This window comes from Delphinapterus leucas, chromosome 1 (genome assembly GCF_059928025.1).
Source record: "Delphinapterus leucas isolate spDelLeu-1000000601 "Yukka" chromosome 1, BTC_Dleu_Yukka2, whole genome shotgun sequence".
In the NCBI taxonomy this organism is placed as follows: Eukaryota; Metazoa; Chordata; class Mammalia; order Artiodactyla; family Monodontidae; genus Delphinapterus; species Delphinapterus leucas.
In genome coordinates, this window is record NC_143129.1 from 136,284,848 (window position 1) to 136,303,857 (window position 19,010).

General features: G+C 37.4%; 1 protein-coding gene across 2 annotated transcripts in view; it reads left to right on the forward strand.

Annotated features, from left to right (window-relative positions):
* Positions 1 to 19,010, forward strand: part of ITGB3BP (integrin subunit beta 3 binding protein) — a 97,093-nt gene that overhangs the window by 52,886 nt on the left and 25,197 nt on the right. For both annotated transcript variants that reach the window (XM_089921570.1, XM_022581245.2), the window contains exon 4: positions 1,935 to 2,004. In XM_089921570.1, coding sequence (XP_089777696.1) covers positions 1,935 to 2,004 — 70 coding nt within the window. The remainder of the gene's footprint in view (positions 1 to 1,934; positions 2,005 to 19,010) is intronic.

Sequence of the window (19,010 nt, forward strand, 5' to 3'; positions counted from 1 at the left end):
CTCGCCAATTGATATTATGTGTGGCTGGGAGGTCTCTGGTGGTCCAATGTCCTGAACTCGGCTCTTCCACCTCAGGGCTCGGGCCTGACACCCGGCCGGAGAACCAAGACCCTGTCAGCTACATAGCTCAGAAGAAAGGGGAGAAAAAAATGAAAGTAAGAAAAAATAATTTTTTTAATGAAATAAAATAAAGTTACTAAAATTAAAAAAATTTTTAATTATTAAAATAAGAAAGGTAATTAGGAAAAAAGAAGAGAGCAGCAAAATCAGTAAACAAATCTACCAAAGATAACAAGTGCTAAAAACTAAGATAAACATAAAAATCAGAAACTAGTCAGTCACATACAGCAAACACCAAGTCTGTAGTTGCTTCCAAAGTCCACTGCCTCAATTTTGGGATGATTTGTTGTCTATTCAGGTATTCCACAGATGCAGGGTACATCAAGTTGATTGTGGAGATTTAATCCGCTGCTGCTGAGGCTGAACAGAGAAATTTCCCTTTCTCTTCTTTGTTCGCACAGCTCCTAGGGTTCAGCTTTGGATTTGGTCCTGCCTCTGCATGTATGTCGCCCTCTGGCATCTGTTCTTTACCCAGAAAGGAGGGGGTTAAAGGAGCAGCTGATTCGGGGGCTCTGGCTCACTCAGGCTGTGGGGAGGGAGGGGTACAGAATGTGTGGTGAGCCTGTGGTGGCAGAGGCCAGCATGACGCTGCAACAGCCCGAGGCATGCCATGTGTTCTCCTGGGGAAGTTGTCCCTGGATCATGGGACTCTGGCAGTGGTGGGCTGCACAGGCTCCCTGGGGCATGGGTGTGGATATTGACCTGTGCTTGCACACAGGATTTTTGGTGACTGCAGCAGCAGCATTAGTGTTTCATGCCTGTCCCTGGTGTCCGGGCTGATAGCTGTGGCTTGCACCTGTCTCTGAAGTTCATTTAGTCAGTGCTCTGAATCTCCTCTCCTCGCGCACCCCGAAACAATGGTCTTTTGACTCTTAGGCAGTTCCAGACTTTTCCTGGACTCCCAGCTAGCTGTGGTGCAGTAGCCCCCCTCAGGCTGTGTTCACACAGCCAACCGCAGTCCTCTCCCTGGGATCTGACCTCTGAAGCCGAAGCCGAAGCTCCCAGCCCCACCTGCCCTGGCGGGTGAGCAGACAAGCCTCCTGGGCTGGTGAGTGCTGGTCAGCATTGATCCTCTGTGCGGGAATCTCTCTGCTTTGCCCTCTGCACCCCTGTTGCTGTGCTCTCCTCTGTGGCTCCGAAGCTTACCCCCGGCACGCCCTGTCTCTGCCAGTGAAGGGGCTTCCTAGTGTGTGGAAACTTTTCCTCCTTCCCAGAGGTGCAGGTCCCGTCCCTATTCTTTTGTCTCTGTTTTTTCTTTTTTCTTTTGCCCTACCCAGGTACATGGGTAATTTCTTGCCTTTTGGGAAACTTGAGGTCTTCTGCCAGCGTTCAGTAGGTGTTCTGTAGGAGTTGTTCCACGTGTAGATGTATTTCTGATGTATTTGTGGGTAGAAAGATGATCTCCATGTCTTACTCCTCTGCCATCTTGAAGGTCCCTCCTCATGAAAATATTTGATGAAAAACTAATGTATTTTAAACTAATTATATTATCAAAGTGGGTTTATCTAGTTTTTCTTTTTAATATACCAAGCCCCAGTGGAAATTTTATTCAAAAGATTATTTCTTCTATATAATGTAATCATGAATAAAACATTAGGAGACTGGCAAATTAAAAAACAAACTACCTATTGAAAAGTTATCCACAATAGTGAAAAAATTTTCTCGTAACAAATTTCAGGATACTTTTTCTTTACCTACTCTTCTTTCATTTGTCAACCCTTTTATTTTCTATTGAAAAGTTGGTGATTTAAATTCTATTTAAAATCTGACAGTTTTTGCCTTAACTTTACGTTCTTTTTATTGCACACATATAGGAAAGAGGAAAAACTGGAATCACCTCAGTATAACCGAAAGAAAGGAATCTACTACAGAAGACAATGATGAGTAAGTTTGTTGTTGCTGAAATAATATACTCGTGTGTCTTAAAAGAAAAAGGTCATATTTGTTAAAGTGATGATTTAAGATAAATCATTTCTACCAAAACCAGAGAAGGATGTGACAAAGAAAGAAAACTACAGGCCAATATCACTGATGAACATAGATGCAAAAATCCTCAACAAAATACTAGCAAACAGAATCCAACAGCACATTAAAAGGATCATACACCATGATCAAGTGGGGTTTATTCCAGGAATGCAAGGATTCTTCAGTATACGCAAATCTATCAATGTGATAAACCATATTAAGAAATTGAAGGAGAAAAACCATATGATCATCTCAATAGATGCAGAGAAAGCTTTCGACAAAATTCAACACCCATTTATGATAAAAACCCTGCAGAAAGTAGGCATAGAGGGAACTTTCCTCAACATAATAAAGGCCATATATGACAAGCCCACAGCAAACATCATCCTCAATGGTGAAAAACTGAAAGCATTTCCACTAAGATCAGGAACAAGACAAGGTGGCCCACTCTCACCACTCTTATTCAACATAGTTTTGGAAGTTTTAGCCACAGCAATCAGAGAAGAAAAGGAAATAAAAGGAATCCAAATCGGAAAAGAAGAAGTAAAGCTGTCACTGTTTGCAGATGACATGATACTATACATAGAGAATCCTAAAGATGCTACCAGAAAACTACTAGAGCTAATCAATGAATTTGGTAAAGTAGCAGGATACAAAATTAATGCACAGAAATCTCTGGCATTCCTATATACTAATGATGAAAAATCTGAAAGTGAAATCAAGAAAACACTCCCATTTACCATTGCAACAAAAAGAATAAAATATCTAGGAATAAACCTACCTAAGGAGACGAAAGACCTGTATGTAGAAAATTATAAGACACTGATGAAAGAAATTAAAGATGATACAAATAGATGGAGAGATATACCATGTTCTTGGATTTGAAGAATCAACATTGTGAAAATGACTCTACTACCCAAAGCAATCTACAGAATCAGTGCAATCCCTATCAAACTACCACTGGCATTTTTCACAGAACTAGAACAAAAAATTTCGCAATTTGTATGGAAACACAAAAGACCCCGAATAGCCAAAGCAATCTTGAGAACGAAAAAAGGAGCTGGAGGAATCAGGCTCCCTGACTTCAGACTATACTACAAAGCTACAGTAATCAAGACAGTATGGTACTGGCACAAAAACAGAAAGATAGATCAATGGAACAGGATAGAAAGCCCAGAGATAAACCCACGCACATATGGACACCTTATCTTTGATAAAGGTGGCAGGAATGTACAGTGGAGAAAGGACAGCCTCTTCAATAAATGGTGCTGGGAAACCTGGACAGGTACATGTAAAAGTATGAGATTAGATCACTCCCTAACACCATACACAAAAATAAGCTCAAAATGGATTAAAGACCTAAATGTAAGGCCAGAAACTATCAAACTCTTAGAGGAAAACATAGGCAGAACACTCTATGACATAAATCACAGCAAGATCCTTTCTGACCCACCTCCTAGAGTAATGGAAATAAAAACAAAAATAAACAAATGGGACCTAATGAAACTTCAAAGCTTTTGCACAGCAAAGGAAACCATAATCAAGACCAAAAGACAACCCTCAGAATGGGAGAAAATATTTGCAAATGAAGCAACTGACAAAGGATTAATCTCCAAAATCTACAAGCAGCTCATGCAGCTCAATAACAAAAAAACAAACAACCCAATCCAAAAATGGGCAGAAGACCTAAATAGACATTTCTCCAAAGAAGATATACAGAATGCCAACAAACACATGAAAGAATGCTCAACATCATTAATCATTAGAGAAATGCAAATCAAAACTACAATGAGATATCATCTCACACCAGTCAGAATGGCCATCATCAAAAAATCTAGAAACAATAAATGCTGGAGAGGGTGTGGAGAAAAGGGAACACTCTTGCACTGCTGGTGGGAATGTGAATTGGTTCAGCCACTATGGAGAACAGTATGGAGGTTCCTTAAAAAACTACAAATAGAATTACCATATGACCCAGCAATCCCACTACTGGGCATATACCCTGAGAAAACCAAAATTCAAAAAGAGTCATGTACCAAAATGTTCATTGCAGCTCTATTTACAATAGCCCAGAGATGGAAACAACCTAAGCGCCCATCATCGGATGAATGGATAAAGAAGATGTGGCACATATATACAATGGAATATTACTCAGCCTTAAAAAGAAATGAAATTGAGCTATTTGTAATGAGATGGATAGACCTAGAGTCTGTCATACAGAGTGAAGTAAGTCAGAAAGAAAAAGACAAATACCGTATGCTAACACATATATATGGAATTTAAGGGAAAAAAATGTCATGAAGAACCTAGGGGTAAGACAGGAATAAAGACGCAGACCTACTGGAGAACGGACTTGAGGACATGGGGAGGGGGAAGGATGAGCTTTGACAGGGCGAGAGAGAGTCATGGACATATACACACTAACAAACGTAGTAAGGTAGATAGCTAGGGGGAAGCAGCCGCAAGGCACAGGGATATTAGCTTGGTGCTTTGTGACAGCCTGGAGGGGTGGGATAGGGAGAGTGGGAGGGAGGGAGACGCAAGAGGGAAGACATATGGGAACATATGTATATGTATAACTGATTCACTTTGTTATAAAGCAGAAACTAACACACCATTGTAAAGCAATTATACCCCAATAAAGATGTTTAAAAAAAAAAAGATAAATCATTTCTTTGCAGAAATGAATAGTTTATACCTGAGTAGAAGTATTTTTTCTTAAAGAAGTAAAATTCTTTATTTATGATGTGTTTTGCCATGTTCATATGATGGTGATATATGATACCTTTATTTTAATACCCATTTAGCCCAGTTTCCCCAGCCTATGCTTAAGAGACTAGCTTAGGGTAAAACTGAGGGAAACACCCTCTTTGGATTTACATGGATGGACAAGTAATACATTGTCTTGGAACATAATTGCTGGTTCAAGAGCTAGGAACACAGTGAAGGCAGCAGAGTAAGGAATCTAGAGGAACCTAGAAGGCTTATCGGCCATCAGTTATTTTCATATTGGCCTGTCAAGGGTGCCTTGAATGAAGTCATTATGTGTAAAAAGCTACTGCCTGTGTATTCTGGGAAGAATATTTATATCTATCCACTGAGGCTGGAAAAATTGAAATAAGCAGAACAGGGGGTTCAAGTTTTAAAGTACTTCGTATGTTCAGCTCATTTACCTTTCCAGCTATATCTTCTGTGTGCCATACAATATGATGGATGGATGGGTAAAGATGAGGAAAATGAAACTCTACCCATTGGGAGCTTATGGTCTCATGTTGTAAGTTAATATATCTACTCTAACTTAGAAATGGGTTATGGGTTATGTTTCGAAATGTTATTTATTTATTTATTTAAATTGAAGTATAGTTGATTTACAATGTTGTGTTAGTTTCAGGTGTACAGCAAAGCAATTCAATTTTATATACATATGTGTGTGTGTGTGTGTGTGTGTGTGTGTGTGTATGTATATATATGTTATTACAACCTATAGGTTATTACAAGATACTGAATATAGTTTCCTGTGCTATACAGTAGGCCCTTGTTGTTTATCTATTTTATATTGAGTAATGTGAATCTGTTAATCCCAAACTGCTAATTTATCCCTCCCTTCCCCCCATTTTTCCCTTGGTAACCATAAGTTTGTTTTCTATGTCTGTGAGTCTGTTTCTGTTTTGTAAGCAAGTTCATTTGTATCATGTTTTTTTAGATTCCACATATAAGTGATATCATATGATATTTGTATTTCTCTGTCTGACTTACTTTACTTAGTATCATCTCTAGGTCCTTTCATGTTGCTGCAAACGGCATTATTTCATTCTTTTTATGGCTGAGTAATATCCCATTGTGTATATACACCACACCTTGTTTATCCATTCATCTGTCAATGGACATTTAGGTTGCTTTGGTGTCTTGGCTATTGTAAATAGCACTGCAATGAACATTGGGGTGCATGTATCCTTTCAAACCATGTTTTTATCTGTATATATGTCCAGGAGTGGGATTGCTAGATCATACGGTAGCTCCATTTTTAGTTTTTTAAGGAACCTCCATACTGTTCTCCATAGCAGCTGTACCACTTTACATTCCCACCAACAGTGTAGGAGGGTTCCCTTTTCTCCACACCCTCTCCAGCATTTATTATTTGTAGACTTTCTGATGATGGCCATTCTGACCAGTGTGAGGTGATTTCTCATTGTAGTTTTGATGTGCATTTCTCTAGTAATTAGCGATGTTGAGCATCTTTTCATGTGCCTCTTGGTCATCTGTATGTCTTCTTTGGAGAAATGTCTATTTAAGTCTTCTACCCATTTTTTGATTGGGTTGTTTGTTTTTTTGTTATTGAGCCACATGAGCTCTTTGCAAATTTTGGAGACTAATCCCTTGTTGGTCCCATTGTTTGCAAATATTTTCTCCCATTCTGTGGGTTGTCTTTTTGTATTGCTTATGGTTTCCTTTGCTGTGCAAAAGCTTTTATGTTTAATTAGGTCCCATTTGTTTAATTTAGTTTTTATTACCATTACACTAGGAGTCAGCTTGAAAAAGATACTGCTGTGATTTATGTCAAAGAGTGTTCTGCCTGTGTTTTCCTCTGTGAGTTTTATAGTATCCAGTCTTACATTTAGATCTTTAATATATTTTAGTTTTGTATAGGGTGTTAGAGAATGTCCTAATTTCATCTTTTTACATGTAGTTGTTCGGTTTTCTCATCACAACTCATTGAAGAGACTGTCTTTTCTCCATTGTATATTCTTGCCTCCTTTGTTGTAGATTAATTGATCATAAGTGTGTGGGTTTATTTCTGGTCTCTCCTGTTCCATTGATCTATGTGTCTGTTTTTGTGCCAGTACTATACTGTTTTGATGACTGTAGCTTTACAGTATAGCCTGAAGTCAGGGAGCCTGATTCCTCCAGCTCCATTCTTTCTCAGGATTGTTTTGGCTCTTCAGGGTCTTTTGTGTTTCCATACAAATTTTTAAATTACTTGTTCTAGTTCTGTGAAAAATGCTATTAGTAATTTGATAGGGATTGCTCTGAATCTGTAGATTTCCTTGGGTAGTATGGTCATTTTAGCAATATTGAGTCTTCCAATCCAGGTGTATGGTATGTGTTTCTGTTTGTGTCATCTTCAGTTTCTTTCATCAGGGTCTTATTGTTTATGGAGTACAGGTCTTTTTCCTCCTTTGGTAGGTTTATTCCTAGGTATTTTATTCTGTTGGATATGCTGGTAAATGGGATTGTTTAATTTCTCTTTCATTGTTAGTGTATAGAAATGCAACAAATTTCTGTTTATTAATTTTGTATCCTGCAACTTTACCAATTTATTGATGAGCTCTAGTAGTTTTATGGTGGCATCTTTAGGATTTTCTAGGTATAGTATCATGTCATCTGTAAACAGTGACAGTTTTACTTCTTTTACTTCATTTCCAATTTGGATTACTTTTATTTGTTTTTCTTCTCTGATTGCTGTGGCTAGGACTTCCAAAACTATGTTGAATAAAAGTGGCAAGAGAGGGCATCCTTGTCTTGTTCCTGATCTTAGAGGAAATGCTTCCAGCTTTTCACTGTTGAGTATGATATTAGCTGTGGGTTTGTCATATATGGCCTGTATTATGTTGAGTTATATTCCCTCTACACCCACTTTCTGGAGAGTTTTTATCATAAATGGATGTTGAATTTTATCAAAAGCTTTTTCTGCATCTATTGAGATGATCACATGCTTTTTATTATTCATTTGTTAATGTGGTGTTTCATGTTGATTGATTTGCTGATATTGAAAAATCCTTGCATCCCTGGGATAAATTCCACTTGATCATGATGTATGATCCTTTTAATGTATCATTGGATTTGGTTTGCTCATATTTTGTTGAAGATTTTTACATGTGTGTATTGGCATGTAATTTTCTTTTTTTGTGATATGTTTGTCTGGTTTTGGTATCAGAGTTACATTGACTTAATAGAATGAGTTCAGAAGTGTTCCTTCCTCTGCAATTTTTTGAATGGTTTCAAAAGGGTCAGTTTTAACTCTTGTCCAGATGTTTGGTAGAATTTGCCTATGAAGCCACCTGATCCTGGACTTTTGTTTTTTGGTAGTTTTTAAATTACTGTTTCAATTTCAGTAGTTGTGATTGGTCTGTTCATATTTTCTATTTCTTTCTGGTTCAATCTTGGGTCTGAGTGTTTTTTAAATCATTTGAGTGAACCTTAGAAGGCATTTTCCATACAAATTGTGTTGTTATTTGTGGTTATAACCTCAAGTCAGGGCTACAAGTCTATTTTTTTCATAATGTAGGTGAAGTATAGTATTAATCAGTAGTAGTCTAGATAAAAAGACATGGAGAGTGCCACTTAGAGTACAGTAGGGACAAAGGGAAGAGTCTTCTCAAAGAGGTGTCCTTCTTTGACAGCTTCATCTATCACCTGTACCCCTTTATCTGTTTTTATAGCTGCTTTCCCTAGCCGTACTCTCCCCAGTTCCAAATATTTTCATGTGCCCTATCCCACAGATACTTTTGTTGTCAATTACCATTCCTCCTTCCTCTAACCAAAGTTCCAATTTCCTTGGTGAAACCAATCTCAACTAGATATTAAGTGAGAAGCATTATTTTTTTGTTTAACTCATTTAATATATTTTAAAAGAGACAGTAGATGTACATAATAAGAACTCAAACTGTACAAAGGGATATATAGAAAGCAAGTGGCAAGTAACAATTTTTGAATCACATATAATCTTGTATTTGAAAGCAGTTACCTGCTAAACCAAATTAATCTCTGATACAGTTGTATGAAGTATAACAAACTTAGAAGTAAAAGTAGACAGGCAATGAGAAAATATTTTTGGACAGTAGTGATACCATGTAAGCAAACCAGACTTACCTGTTGCTTTCCCCTGAATCAGCTCCACTCAAGCTATCCTAAGTTTTCATAGTGTTTTTCCTTTTTTCTTCTGAACCCATCAGTCTGCTTACAGCTTGACATTTTTTTTTAACTTTTTATTTTATATTGGAGTATAGTTGATTAACAATGTTGTGTTAGTACAACAAAGTGATTCAGTTATACATATACACAGTAGCTCCCATAGCAGTGAGCTTTAAAGTAGCAAGGGAGGAGCAAGAACCTTTGTTATGGGTCACTTAGGAATTTGCCAATATTTATTTAATTTCCCTCAATATTTGTTTCTAAAGATCCCTGTTATTTATGTATATCACTCCATGACTTGGTGTTAGAATTAATGAATTTAAGCACAAGCCAAGATATCTCACAATGTATAAAAATTATGTGTTTCTGATTGTTTTTTTCCACCCATCATAAAATTACTCAGACCTAGTCAATAGAGCTGTTTTATTAGCTTTAGTAATAAGCTCTTTATTTATTCCATTTGTTTAGATTTGTTTTATTATTTTGTAAAACCATTCCAAAGACTTGGATTTTTTAAAACCTGAAATTAAACCGAACATTTTGTATTTTTAGATCAATTTTAAATGATTATAACATTTTATGTTTTGTTTTGGCAATTGCATTAGGTTGTGGTTTTCCAGAGAAACAGAACCAATAGCAAATGTACATACATATAGTAATATAATAATAACAATAAAAAATTATTACTGATGTAATAATTATTAATAATAGATTAATAATGAATTATATATACAATTACCTATATAGATAGATTTATTATGAGGAATTGACTCATGCAGTTATGGAGGCTAAGTCCTACCATGTACCATCAGCAAGCTGGAGATCCAGGAAAGCCTGTGGTATAATTTCAGTCCAAGACTAAAGGCCTGACGACCAGGGAAGCCAATGGTGTAAATCTCAGTTCAAGGGCAGAAGAGCAATATCCCAGCTAAAGCAGGCAGGCAGGGAACCCATCCTCCCTTCCTCTGCTTTTTCTTCTATTCAGACTCTCAGTTGATTGGATGATGCCCACCCACATTGGGGAAGGCAATTTACTGAGCCAGTATTACTAAGACGGTTGCATAGCAGTGATTTTCTAACCCCATCATTCTTTCTGTTAGCTGGCCTTTTTGAAAGTCATGAGTTCATAGTGATATAGTGTCTTTCCTTGCCTTCCGCCTTTCCATATTTGCACTCCTTTTCAAACAGTAGATCTCTGGCTTCTATTAGCAGCAGTCCATTTGCACACTTGCTTATTCCTACAGTATACACAAAATGGTTTCAAAATTCCTGCACTGCTAAAAACAAACCTGCAAAAGCATTTTTGTTTGCATTCTTTTTTGTCTTTAGTTTGAAGGTATATAGTCAAATTACTGTGTTCAGAACTACTTGGATTAGTTCTCCATATGAAGAATTAGTCAGTCATTTGAAGTAGTTAGGTTAGCTTGTTGATGTTTATATGCAATTTTGATTTTTTTTTCTCATCCTTTTTTATTTTTGTTTTTTGACTGTGTAAAACAACTGATATGGTTCCAAAAGTCAAAACTTTACAAAAAAGTATACATAGAGATGTGTTACTATTCCCTGCTGCATTCCTTCTGTGTAGTCCCTCTAAGTAACCAAATTAATTAGTTTCTGGTTTACCTTTCATATGTTTATTTTTATAAAATTAAGCCGTTTCATTTATTTTATCTCATTTCTCTTCTTATACAAAGATGGCATACAATTTATATTCTTTCATACTTCGCTCTTTCCACTTACAAATATGTCCTGAAATCACTGCCTGTTAATCGACTTGACAAGTTTTAAATGTAAGGATTCTCCAGCAGGAAAATATAGTTCCATGTTTTAGGTAAATTTTTTTTCCCAGAAAACAAGCAATTAGTGACATGTCAATAAAGCTCAATATGTCAATAAAGTTTGTTTATAAATAAACAAACACCTACACATTAATATTTCATGTGAACTTCCATATTGTTTATTCTCTAAAAGGAAAATACATAATTCACTGCCATTGGTTTTTCTTCCTCTTTGCAAATTTTTGCTGCTGCTGGCACTGCTACAAAAAATGCAGTAATGGTGACTGTCCTTCTATAAAGTTTGTTTTCATATAATTGTAGGTTTGTCATTTTGAGAAGTAAAACATAGATCATGTGTACCCTTTTCCCACTTTCCTGACATGATAACATCTTCCAAAGCTGTAGTACAATATCAGAACCAGGAAATTGATGTTGATACAATGCACCAATCTTTATTCAGTTTTCTAAATTTTACAATACATATTCATTTGTATATGTGTGTATATGTTCTATGCAATTTTATCACATATGTAGGTTCACGTATCCACCACCACAGTCAAGATACAGAATAGTCCTGTCACCATAAGGATCCCTCCTGCTGTATAAAGTGTATTTTCAATCACTGGTTTATTCTCTTATAGGCAGAAGAGTAACTTTTATTTCTATACTAATCCAAATAAGACCTTTTTAAAAGTAATGTTACACCAGAAATGGGTTTTGTTTTTTATCTATACAATTTAATTGTGGCAAGTAACCACATTTCAGAATTCTAATTTTCTCTTTACTGTATTTTAAGTATTTAATCAAAGAGCAAGAATACTGACTTATGGATCATTTTCTGCTTAAATGAGGGTCTCTGGGGATAAGTTAGTTGAAAATGTTTATCAAAAGCTTAGGATGAAGATATAGTTATGCCTATATTCTGTAGGTGATCAAAGACTAAGAGGGAAACCAGTGTTTACTTTTATTTTCAACTGTTTAAAATTCTTGAAAGGAAAGAATGAAAACTTTCCTCCAAACATCAGTAACAAGACAACCATGGTCACTTTCCCCACTGGTATTCAATATTTTACTGAAAATTCTAGCCAGAGCAATTAGATAAGAAAAAGAATGAAAAGGCATCCAACTGGAAAAGAAGAAATAAAACTATCTCTATTTGCAGATGACATGATCCTATAGAGAGAGACTCCTGAAGAATGCACAAGAAACTGCTAGTATTAATAAACAAATTCAGCAAAATTACAGGGTATATGATCAACACACAAAAATCAATTGTGTTTCTATACACCTGCAGTAAACAATTTGAAAAGGAAATGAAGGAGGCAATTCTATTTACAGTAGCATTTAAAAGAATAAAATACCTAGGAATAAGTTTAACCAAAGAGGTGAAAGACTTGTACACTGGAAACTGCAAAGTATTGCTGAGAGAAATTAAAGAAGACCTAAATAAATGGAAAGACAGCCTGTGTTCATGGGCAGAAGATTTAATTTGTTAAGATGTCAATACCTCTACCCAAAGTGATCTACAGATTCAGTGTAAGGCCTATCAAAATTCTACACCATGTACAAAAATTATTCAGTCATAAAAAGCAACAAGGTTCTGATACATGCTACAAACACAGTGAACCTTGAAAGCATATTGTAAGTGAAATAAGCCAAATGCAAAAGGACAAACATTATACAATTCCAATTATATGCATTATCTAGAATAGACAAATTCAAAGAGACAGAAAGTAGATCAGAGATCACCAGAGGCTAAGGGTTATTGCTTAATGTTACAGAGTTTCTGTTTGTGGTAATAGAATAGTTTTGAAAATAGATAGTAGTGATGGTTGTACGATGTTGTGAATGTAACTAGTACCACTGAATTGTACACTTTAAAATGGTGAAAATGGCAAATCTTATATATATTTTGCCACAATAAGAAAAAAATTTTTCCATTTAAAACCAGCTACAGGGACTACTTGAATATGCATTGTCTGGCAAGAAAGCAGAGTAGAAGGATGTGAACTCACGCCTTCTTACAAAAACATCAAAATCACAACTAACTGCTGAACAACCATCAACAAAAAATGCTGGAACCTACCAAAAAAGATACCGTACATCCAAAGACAAAGAATATGCCACAACAAGATGGTAGGAAGGGCACAATCACGATAAAATCAAATTCTAAACCTTCCTGGTGGGCGACCCACAAACTGGAAAATAATTATACCACAGAAGTTCTCCCACAGGAGTGGAAGTCCTGAGCCCCACGTCAGGCTTCCCAGCCTGGGGGTCTGGCAACAGGAGGAGAATCTGGCTTTGAAGACCAGTGGGTTTTGATCGCAGGAATTCCACAGGACTGGAGGAAACAGAAATTCTACTCTTGGAGGGCACACACAAGGTCTCATGCACCAGGAGCCAGGGAAAACAAGCAGTAACCTCATAAGAGACTGGGCCAGACCTACCTACTAGTGTTGGAGTGTCTCCCGCCAAGGCGGGGGGTGGCTGTAGCTCACTGCAGGGACAAAGACACTGGCAGCAGCAGTTCTGGCAAGTACTTATTACCGTGCGCCCTCCTGGAGGTCACCATTTCCTCCCCAAGACCTAGCCCCACCCAACAGCCCATAGGTTCTAGTGCTGGGACATACTAGGCCATACAACCAACAGGGCAGGAACGTAGCCCCACCCACCAGCAGTCAGGCTGCTTAAAGTCTTCCTGAGCACAGCCCTGCCCACAAGAGTGCAAGAACCAATAAACCTACCTAAGGAGACAAAAGACATGTAGTCTGAAAGCTATAAGAAGCTGATGAAAGAAATCAAAGGTGGCATAAACAGATGGAAATATATACCACGTACTTGGATTGGAAGAATCGATATTGTCAAAATGATTATACTATCCAAGGCAATCTACAGATTCAGTGCAATCCCTATCAAATTACCAATAGCATTTTTCATAGAACTAGAACCAAAAAATCTTAAAATTTGTATGGAGACACAAAAGACCCTGAATAGCCAAAGCAATCTTTTTTTTTTTTGTGGTATGTGGGCCTCTCATTGTCGTGGCCTCTCCCGTTGCGGAGCACAGGCCCAGCGGCCATGCCTCATGGGTCCAGCCGCTCCGCGGCATGTGGGATCCTCCTGGACCGGGGCACGAACCCGCGCCCCTCGCATCAGCAGGCGGACTCTCAACCACTGCACCACCAGGGAAGCCCCAAAGCAATCTTGAGAAAGAAAAACAGAGCTGGAGGAATCAGTCTCCCAGACTTCAGACTATACTACAAAGGTACAGTCATCAAAGCAGTATAGTACTAGCACAAAAACAGAAATATAGGTCAATGGAACAGGATAGAAAACCCAGAAATAAACCACACACCTATAGTCAATTAATCTATGACAGAGGAGGCAAAACTATACAATGGAGGAAAGATAGTCTCTTCAATAAATGGTGCTGGGAAAACTGGACAGCAACATATAAAAAAATGAAAATAGGACATTCTCCAACACCATATACAAAAATAAACTCAAAATGGATTAAAGACCTAAATGTAAGACTGGGTACTATAAAACTCTTAGAGGAAAACCTAGGCAGAACACTCTTTGACATAAATTGCAGCAATATCTTTTTTGAGCTGACTCCTAGCGTAATGGAAATAAAAACTAAAATAAACAAATGGGACCTAATTAAATCTAAAAGCTTTTGCACAGCAAAGGAAACCATAAACAATACGAAAAGACAACCCACAGAGTGGGAGAAAATATTTGCAAACAATGCGACCAACAAGGGATTAGTCTCCAAAATTTACAAAGAGCTCATGTGGCTCAATAACAAGAAAACAAACAGCCCAAACAAAAAATGGGCAGAAGACCTAAATAGACATTTCTTCAAAGAAGACATACAGATGACCAAGAGACACATGAAAAGATGCTCAACATCACTAAATAATAGAGAAATGCACATCAAAACTACAATGAGAAATCACCTCACACTGGTCAGAATGGCCATCATCAGAAAGTCTACAAATAATAAATGCTGGAGAGGGTGTGGAGAAAAGGGACCCTCCTACACTGTTGGTGGGAATGTAAAGTGGTACAGCTGCTATGGAGAACAGTATAGAGGTTCCTTAAAAAACTAAAAATAGAGCTACCATATGATCTAGCAATCCCACTCCTGGGCATATATCCAGAGAAAAACATGGTTTGAAAGGATACATGCGCCCCAATGATCATTGCAGTGCTATTTACAGTAGCCAAGACACCAAAGCAACCTAAATGTCCATTGACAGATGAATGGATAAAGTAGGTGTGGTACATATATACAATGGAATATTACTCAACCATTAAAAAGAATGAAATAATGCCATTTGCAGCAACATGGATGGACCTGGAGATTATCATACTAAGTGAAGTAAGTCAGACAGAGAAAGACAAGTATCATATGAAATTGCTGATACGCAGAAACTAAAAAAAATGATACAAATGAACTTATTTATAAAACAGAAACAGACTCACAGACCTAGAGAGAGAACTTATGGTTACCAGGGCAGAAGGGTAGGAGGGAGGGATAGATTGGGAATTTGAGACTGACATGTACACACTGCTATATTTAAAATGGATAAACTTGGTCAGCTAATCTATGACAGAGGAGGCAAGGCTATACAATGGAGAAAAGACAGTCTCTTCAGTAAGTGGTGCTGGGAAAACTGGACGGCTACATGTAAAAGAATGAAATTAGAACACTCCCTAACACCATACACAAAAATAAACTCAAAATGGATTAGAGAACTAAATGTAAGACCAGACACTATAAAACTCTTAGAGGAAAATATAGGAAGAACACTCTTTGACATAAATCACAGCAAGATATTTTTGGAGCCATCTCCTAGAGTAATGGAAATAAAAACAAAAATAAACAAATGGGACCTAATGAAACTTCAAAGCTTTTGCACAGCAAAGGAAACCGTAAACAAGACGAAAAGACAGCCCTCAGAATGGGAGAAAATATTTGCAATTGAATCAACGGACAAAGGATTAATCTTCAAATATATAAACAGCTCATGCAGCTCAATATTAAAAAAACAAACAACCCAATCCAAAAATGGGCAGAAGACCTAAATAAACATTTCTCCAAAGAAGACAGCACATGAAAAGCTGCTCAACATCACTAATTATTAGAGAAATGCAAATCAAAACTACAGTGAGGGGCTTCCCTGGTGGCGCAGTGGTTGAGAGTCCACCTGCTGATGCAGGGGACACGGGTTCGTGCCCCGGTCCGGGAGGATCCCACGTGCCACAGAGCGGCTGGGCCCGTGAGCCATGGCCGCTGAGCCTGCGTGTCCAGGGCCTGTGCTCCGCAACGGGAGAGGCCACAGCAATGAGAGGCCCACGTACCAAAAAAAAAAAAAAAAAAAAAATCAACAGTGAGGTAGGCTTCCCTGGTGGTGCAATGGTTAATAATCCACCTGCCAGTGCAGGGGACATGGGTTCGAGCCCTAGTCTGGGAAGATCCCACATGCCACAGAGCAACTAAGCCCAGGCGCCACAACTCCTGAGCCTGTACTCTAGAGCCCGCGAGCCACAACTACTGAAGCCCACACGCCTAGAGCCTGTGCTCCGCAACAAGAGAAGCCACCACAATGAGAAGCCCGTGCATGGCAACAAAGAGTAGCCCCCGCTCGCAGCAACTAGAGAAAACCCACGCACAGCAACAAAGACCCAAAGCAGCCAAAAATAAATTAAATAAATAAATAAATTTATAAAAAGCAAACAAAACTACAGTGAGGTATCACCTCACACCAGTTAGAACGGGCATCATCAGAAAATCTACAAACAACAAATGCTGGAGAGGGTGTGGAGAAAAGGGAACCATCTTGCACTGTTGGTGGGAATGTAAATTGATACAGCCACTATGAAGAACAGTATGGAGGTTCCTTAAAAAACTAAAAATAGAATGACCATATGACCCAGCAATCCCACTACTGGGCATATACCCAGAGAAAACCATAATTCAAAAAGACACATGCACCCCAATGTTTATTGCAGCACTGTTTACAATAGCCAGGTCGTGGAAGCAACCTAAATGCCCATTGACAGACGAATGGATAAAGATGATGTGGTACATATATACAAGGGAATATTACTCAGTCATAAAAAGGAACGAAATTGGGTCATTTGTTGCGACGTGGTTGGATCTAGAGACCGTCATACAGAGTGAAGTAAGTCAGAAAGAGAAAGACAAATATCGTATATTAGCACATATATGTGGAACCTAGAAAAATGGTACAGGTGAATTGGCTTGCAGGGCAGAAATTGAGACACAGATGTAGAGAACAAACGTATGGACACCAAGGGGGGAAAGCGGCGGGGGTGAGGGTGTGGGTTTGATGAATTGGGCGATTGGGATTGACATGTATACACTGATGTGTATAAAATGGATGACTAATAAGAACCTGCTGTATAAAAATATAAATAAAATTTAAAAAAAAATAAAATAAAATAGATAACCCACCAGGACCTACTATATAGCACAGGGAACTCTGCTCAGTATTCTGTAATAACCTAAATGGGAAAAGAATTTGAAAAAGAATAGATGCATGTGTATGTATAACTGAATCACTTTGCTGTAAACCTGAAACTAACACAACATTGTTAATCAACTATACTCCAAAATAAAATTTAAAAAGAAAAAAACAGCTACAGGAACAGCTAAAGAAAACCTTCCTGAGAAAGCTTTTGCGAATATAATGGAATAAATAGACCTAAATACAGAAAAAAATTCTTTTGACAAGAAATGTCCAATTTTTTATATTGTCCAGATTTTTTATTTAACCAGTCTTTCTTCAGAGAAAAATGCCATTAATTAATTTTGATATGCATAAGAATCTCCTGGAAAAACGTATTTCTAGGCCCCATCTAGTGGTATTCTTGATTAGTAGATCTTGAATGCAGCCTAGTTTTTAAAAAGTTGTATCTTTACCAGTCTCACCAAGGAATTTTGATGCCAGTGGTGAGTTACACTTTGGGAAATATTATTATAAACATAGGTCAGAAACACCTCAGTTCAGCATCTTTTCATGTGCCAGTTGGACATCTGTGTCTTCTTTGAAAAAATGTCTATTCAGCTTCTCTGCTCATTTTTTAATCAGTTTTTTGTTGTTGTTGAGTTATATGCGTTCTTTATATATTTTGGATATGAACCCCTTATTGAATATATGATTTGCAAATATCTTCTCACATTCAGTAGGTTGCATTTTCATTTTGTTGATGGTTTCCTTTGGTGTGCAGAAGCTTTTTAGTTTGATGTAGTCCCATTGATGTATTTTTGCTTTTGTTTCCCTTGCCGGAGAAGATATATCTAGAAAGATATTGCTAAGACTGATGTCAAAAGAGTATACTGTCTAATACACAGTTGGTGGGAATGTAAATTGGTGTAGCCACTTTGGAAAACAGTATGGCGATTCCTCAGAAAATTAAGAATAGGACTACCATAGGATCCAGCTATCCCATTTCTGAGTATTTAACCAAAGAATACAAAAATACTAGTTCAAAAAAATATATGCACCCTTATGTTCATTACAGCATTATTTTACAGTAGCCAAGCTATAGAAATAACTTAAGTGCCCATCAGTGGATTAATGGATAAAGAAGATGTGGCATAGCATATATATATACAATGGAATACTACTCAGCCATAAAATAAAAAGATGAAGTCTTGCCATTTGTGATAACATGGATGGACCTTGAGGGTACATGGTAAGTGAAATAAGTCAGAGAAAGACAAATACAACATGATTTCACTCATATGTGGAATATAAAAAACAGAGAAACAAAAAACCAGAATAAATGAACTAAACAAAACAAACATGTAGATACAGAGAACAGAGTAGTGGTTACCAGAAGGGAGGGGACAGAGGGAGGGCAAAATGGATAAAGGGAATAAACTGTATGGTGACAGATGGAAACTAAATTTTTGGTGGTAAGCACGCTGTAGTGTATACAGAAGTGGAAGTATAAGGTTGTGCACATGAAACATAATTTTATAAACCAATATTACCTCAAAATAAAGAGAAAAAAAAACACCTGGGTTCAAGTCCTGACTCTGCTCCTTATTGTGTACCCTTGAATAATTAAATAATTTATTTGTGCTTCAGTTTCCATACCAATAAAATGGAGATAATATTTACCACAGAGAGTTGTTTTTTTGTTGTTGTTGTTTTAATTTATTTACTTTTATTTATTTATTTTTGGCTGTGT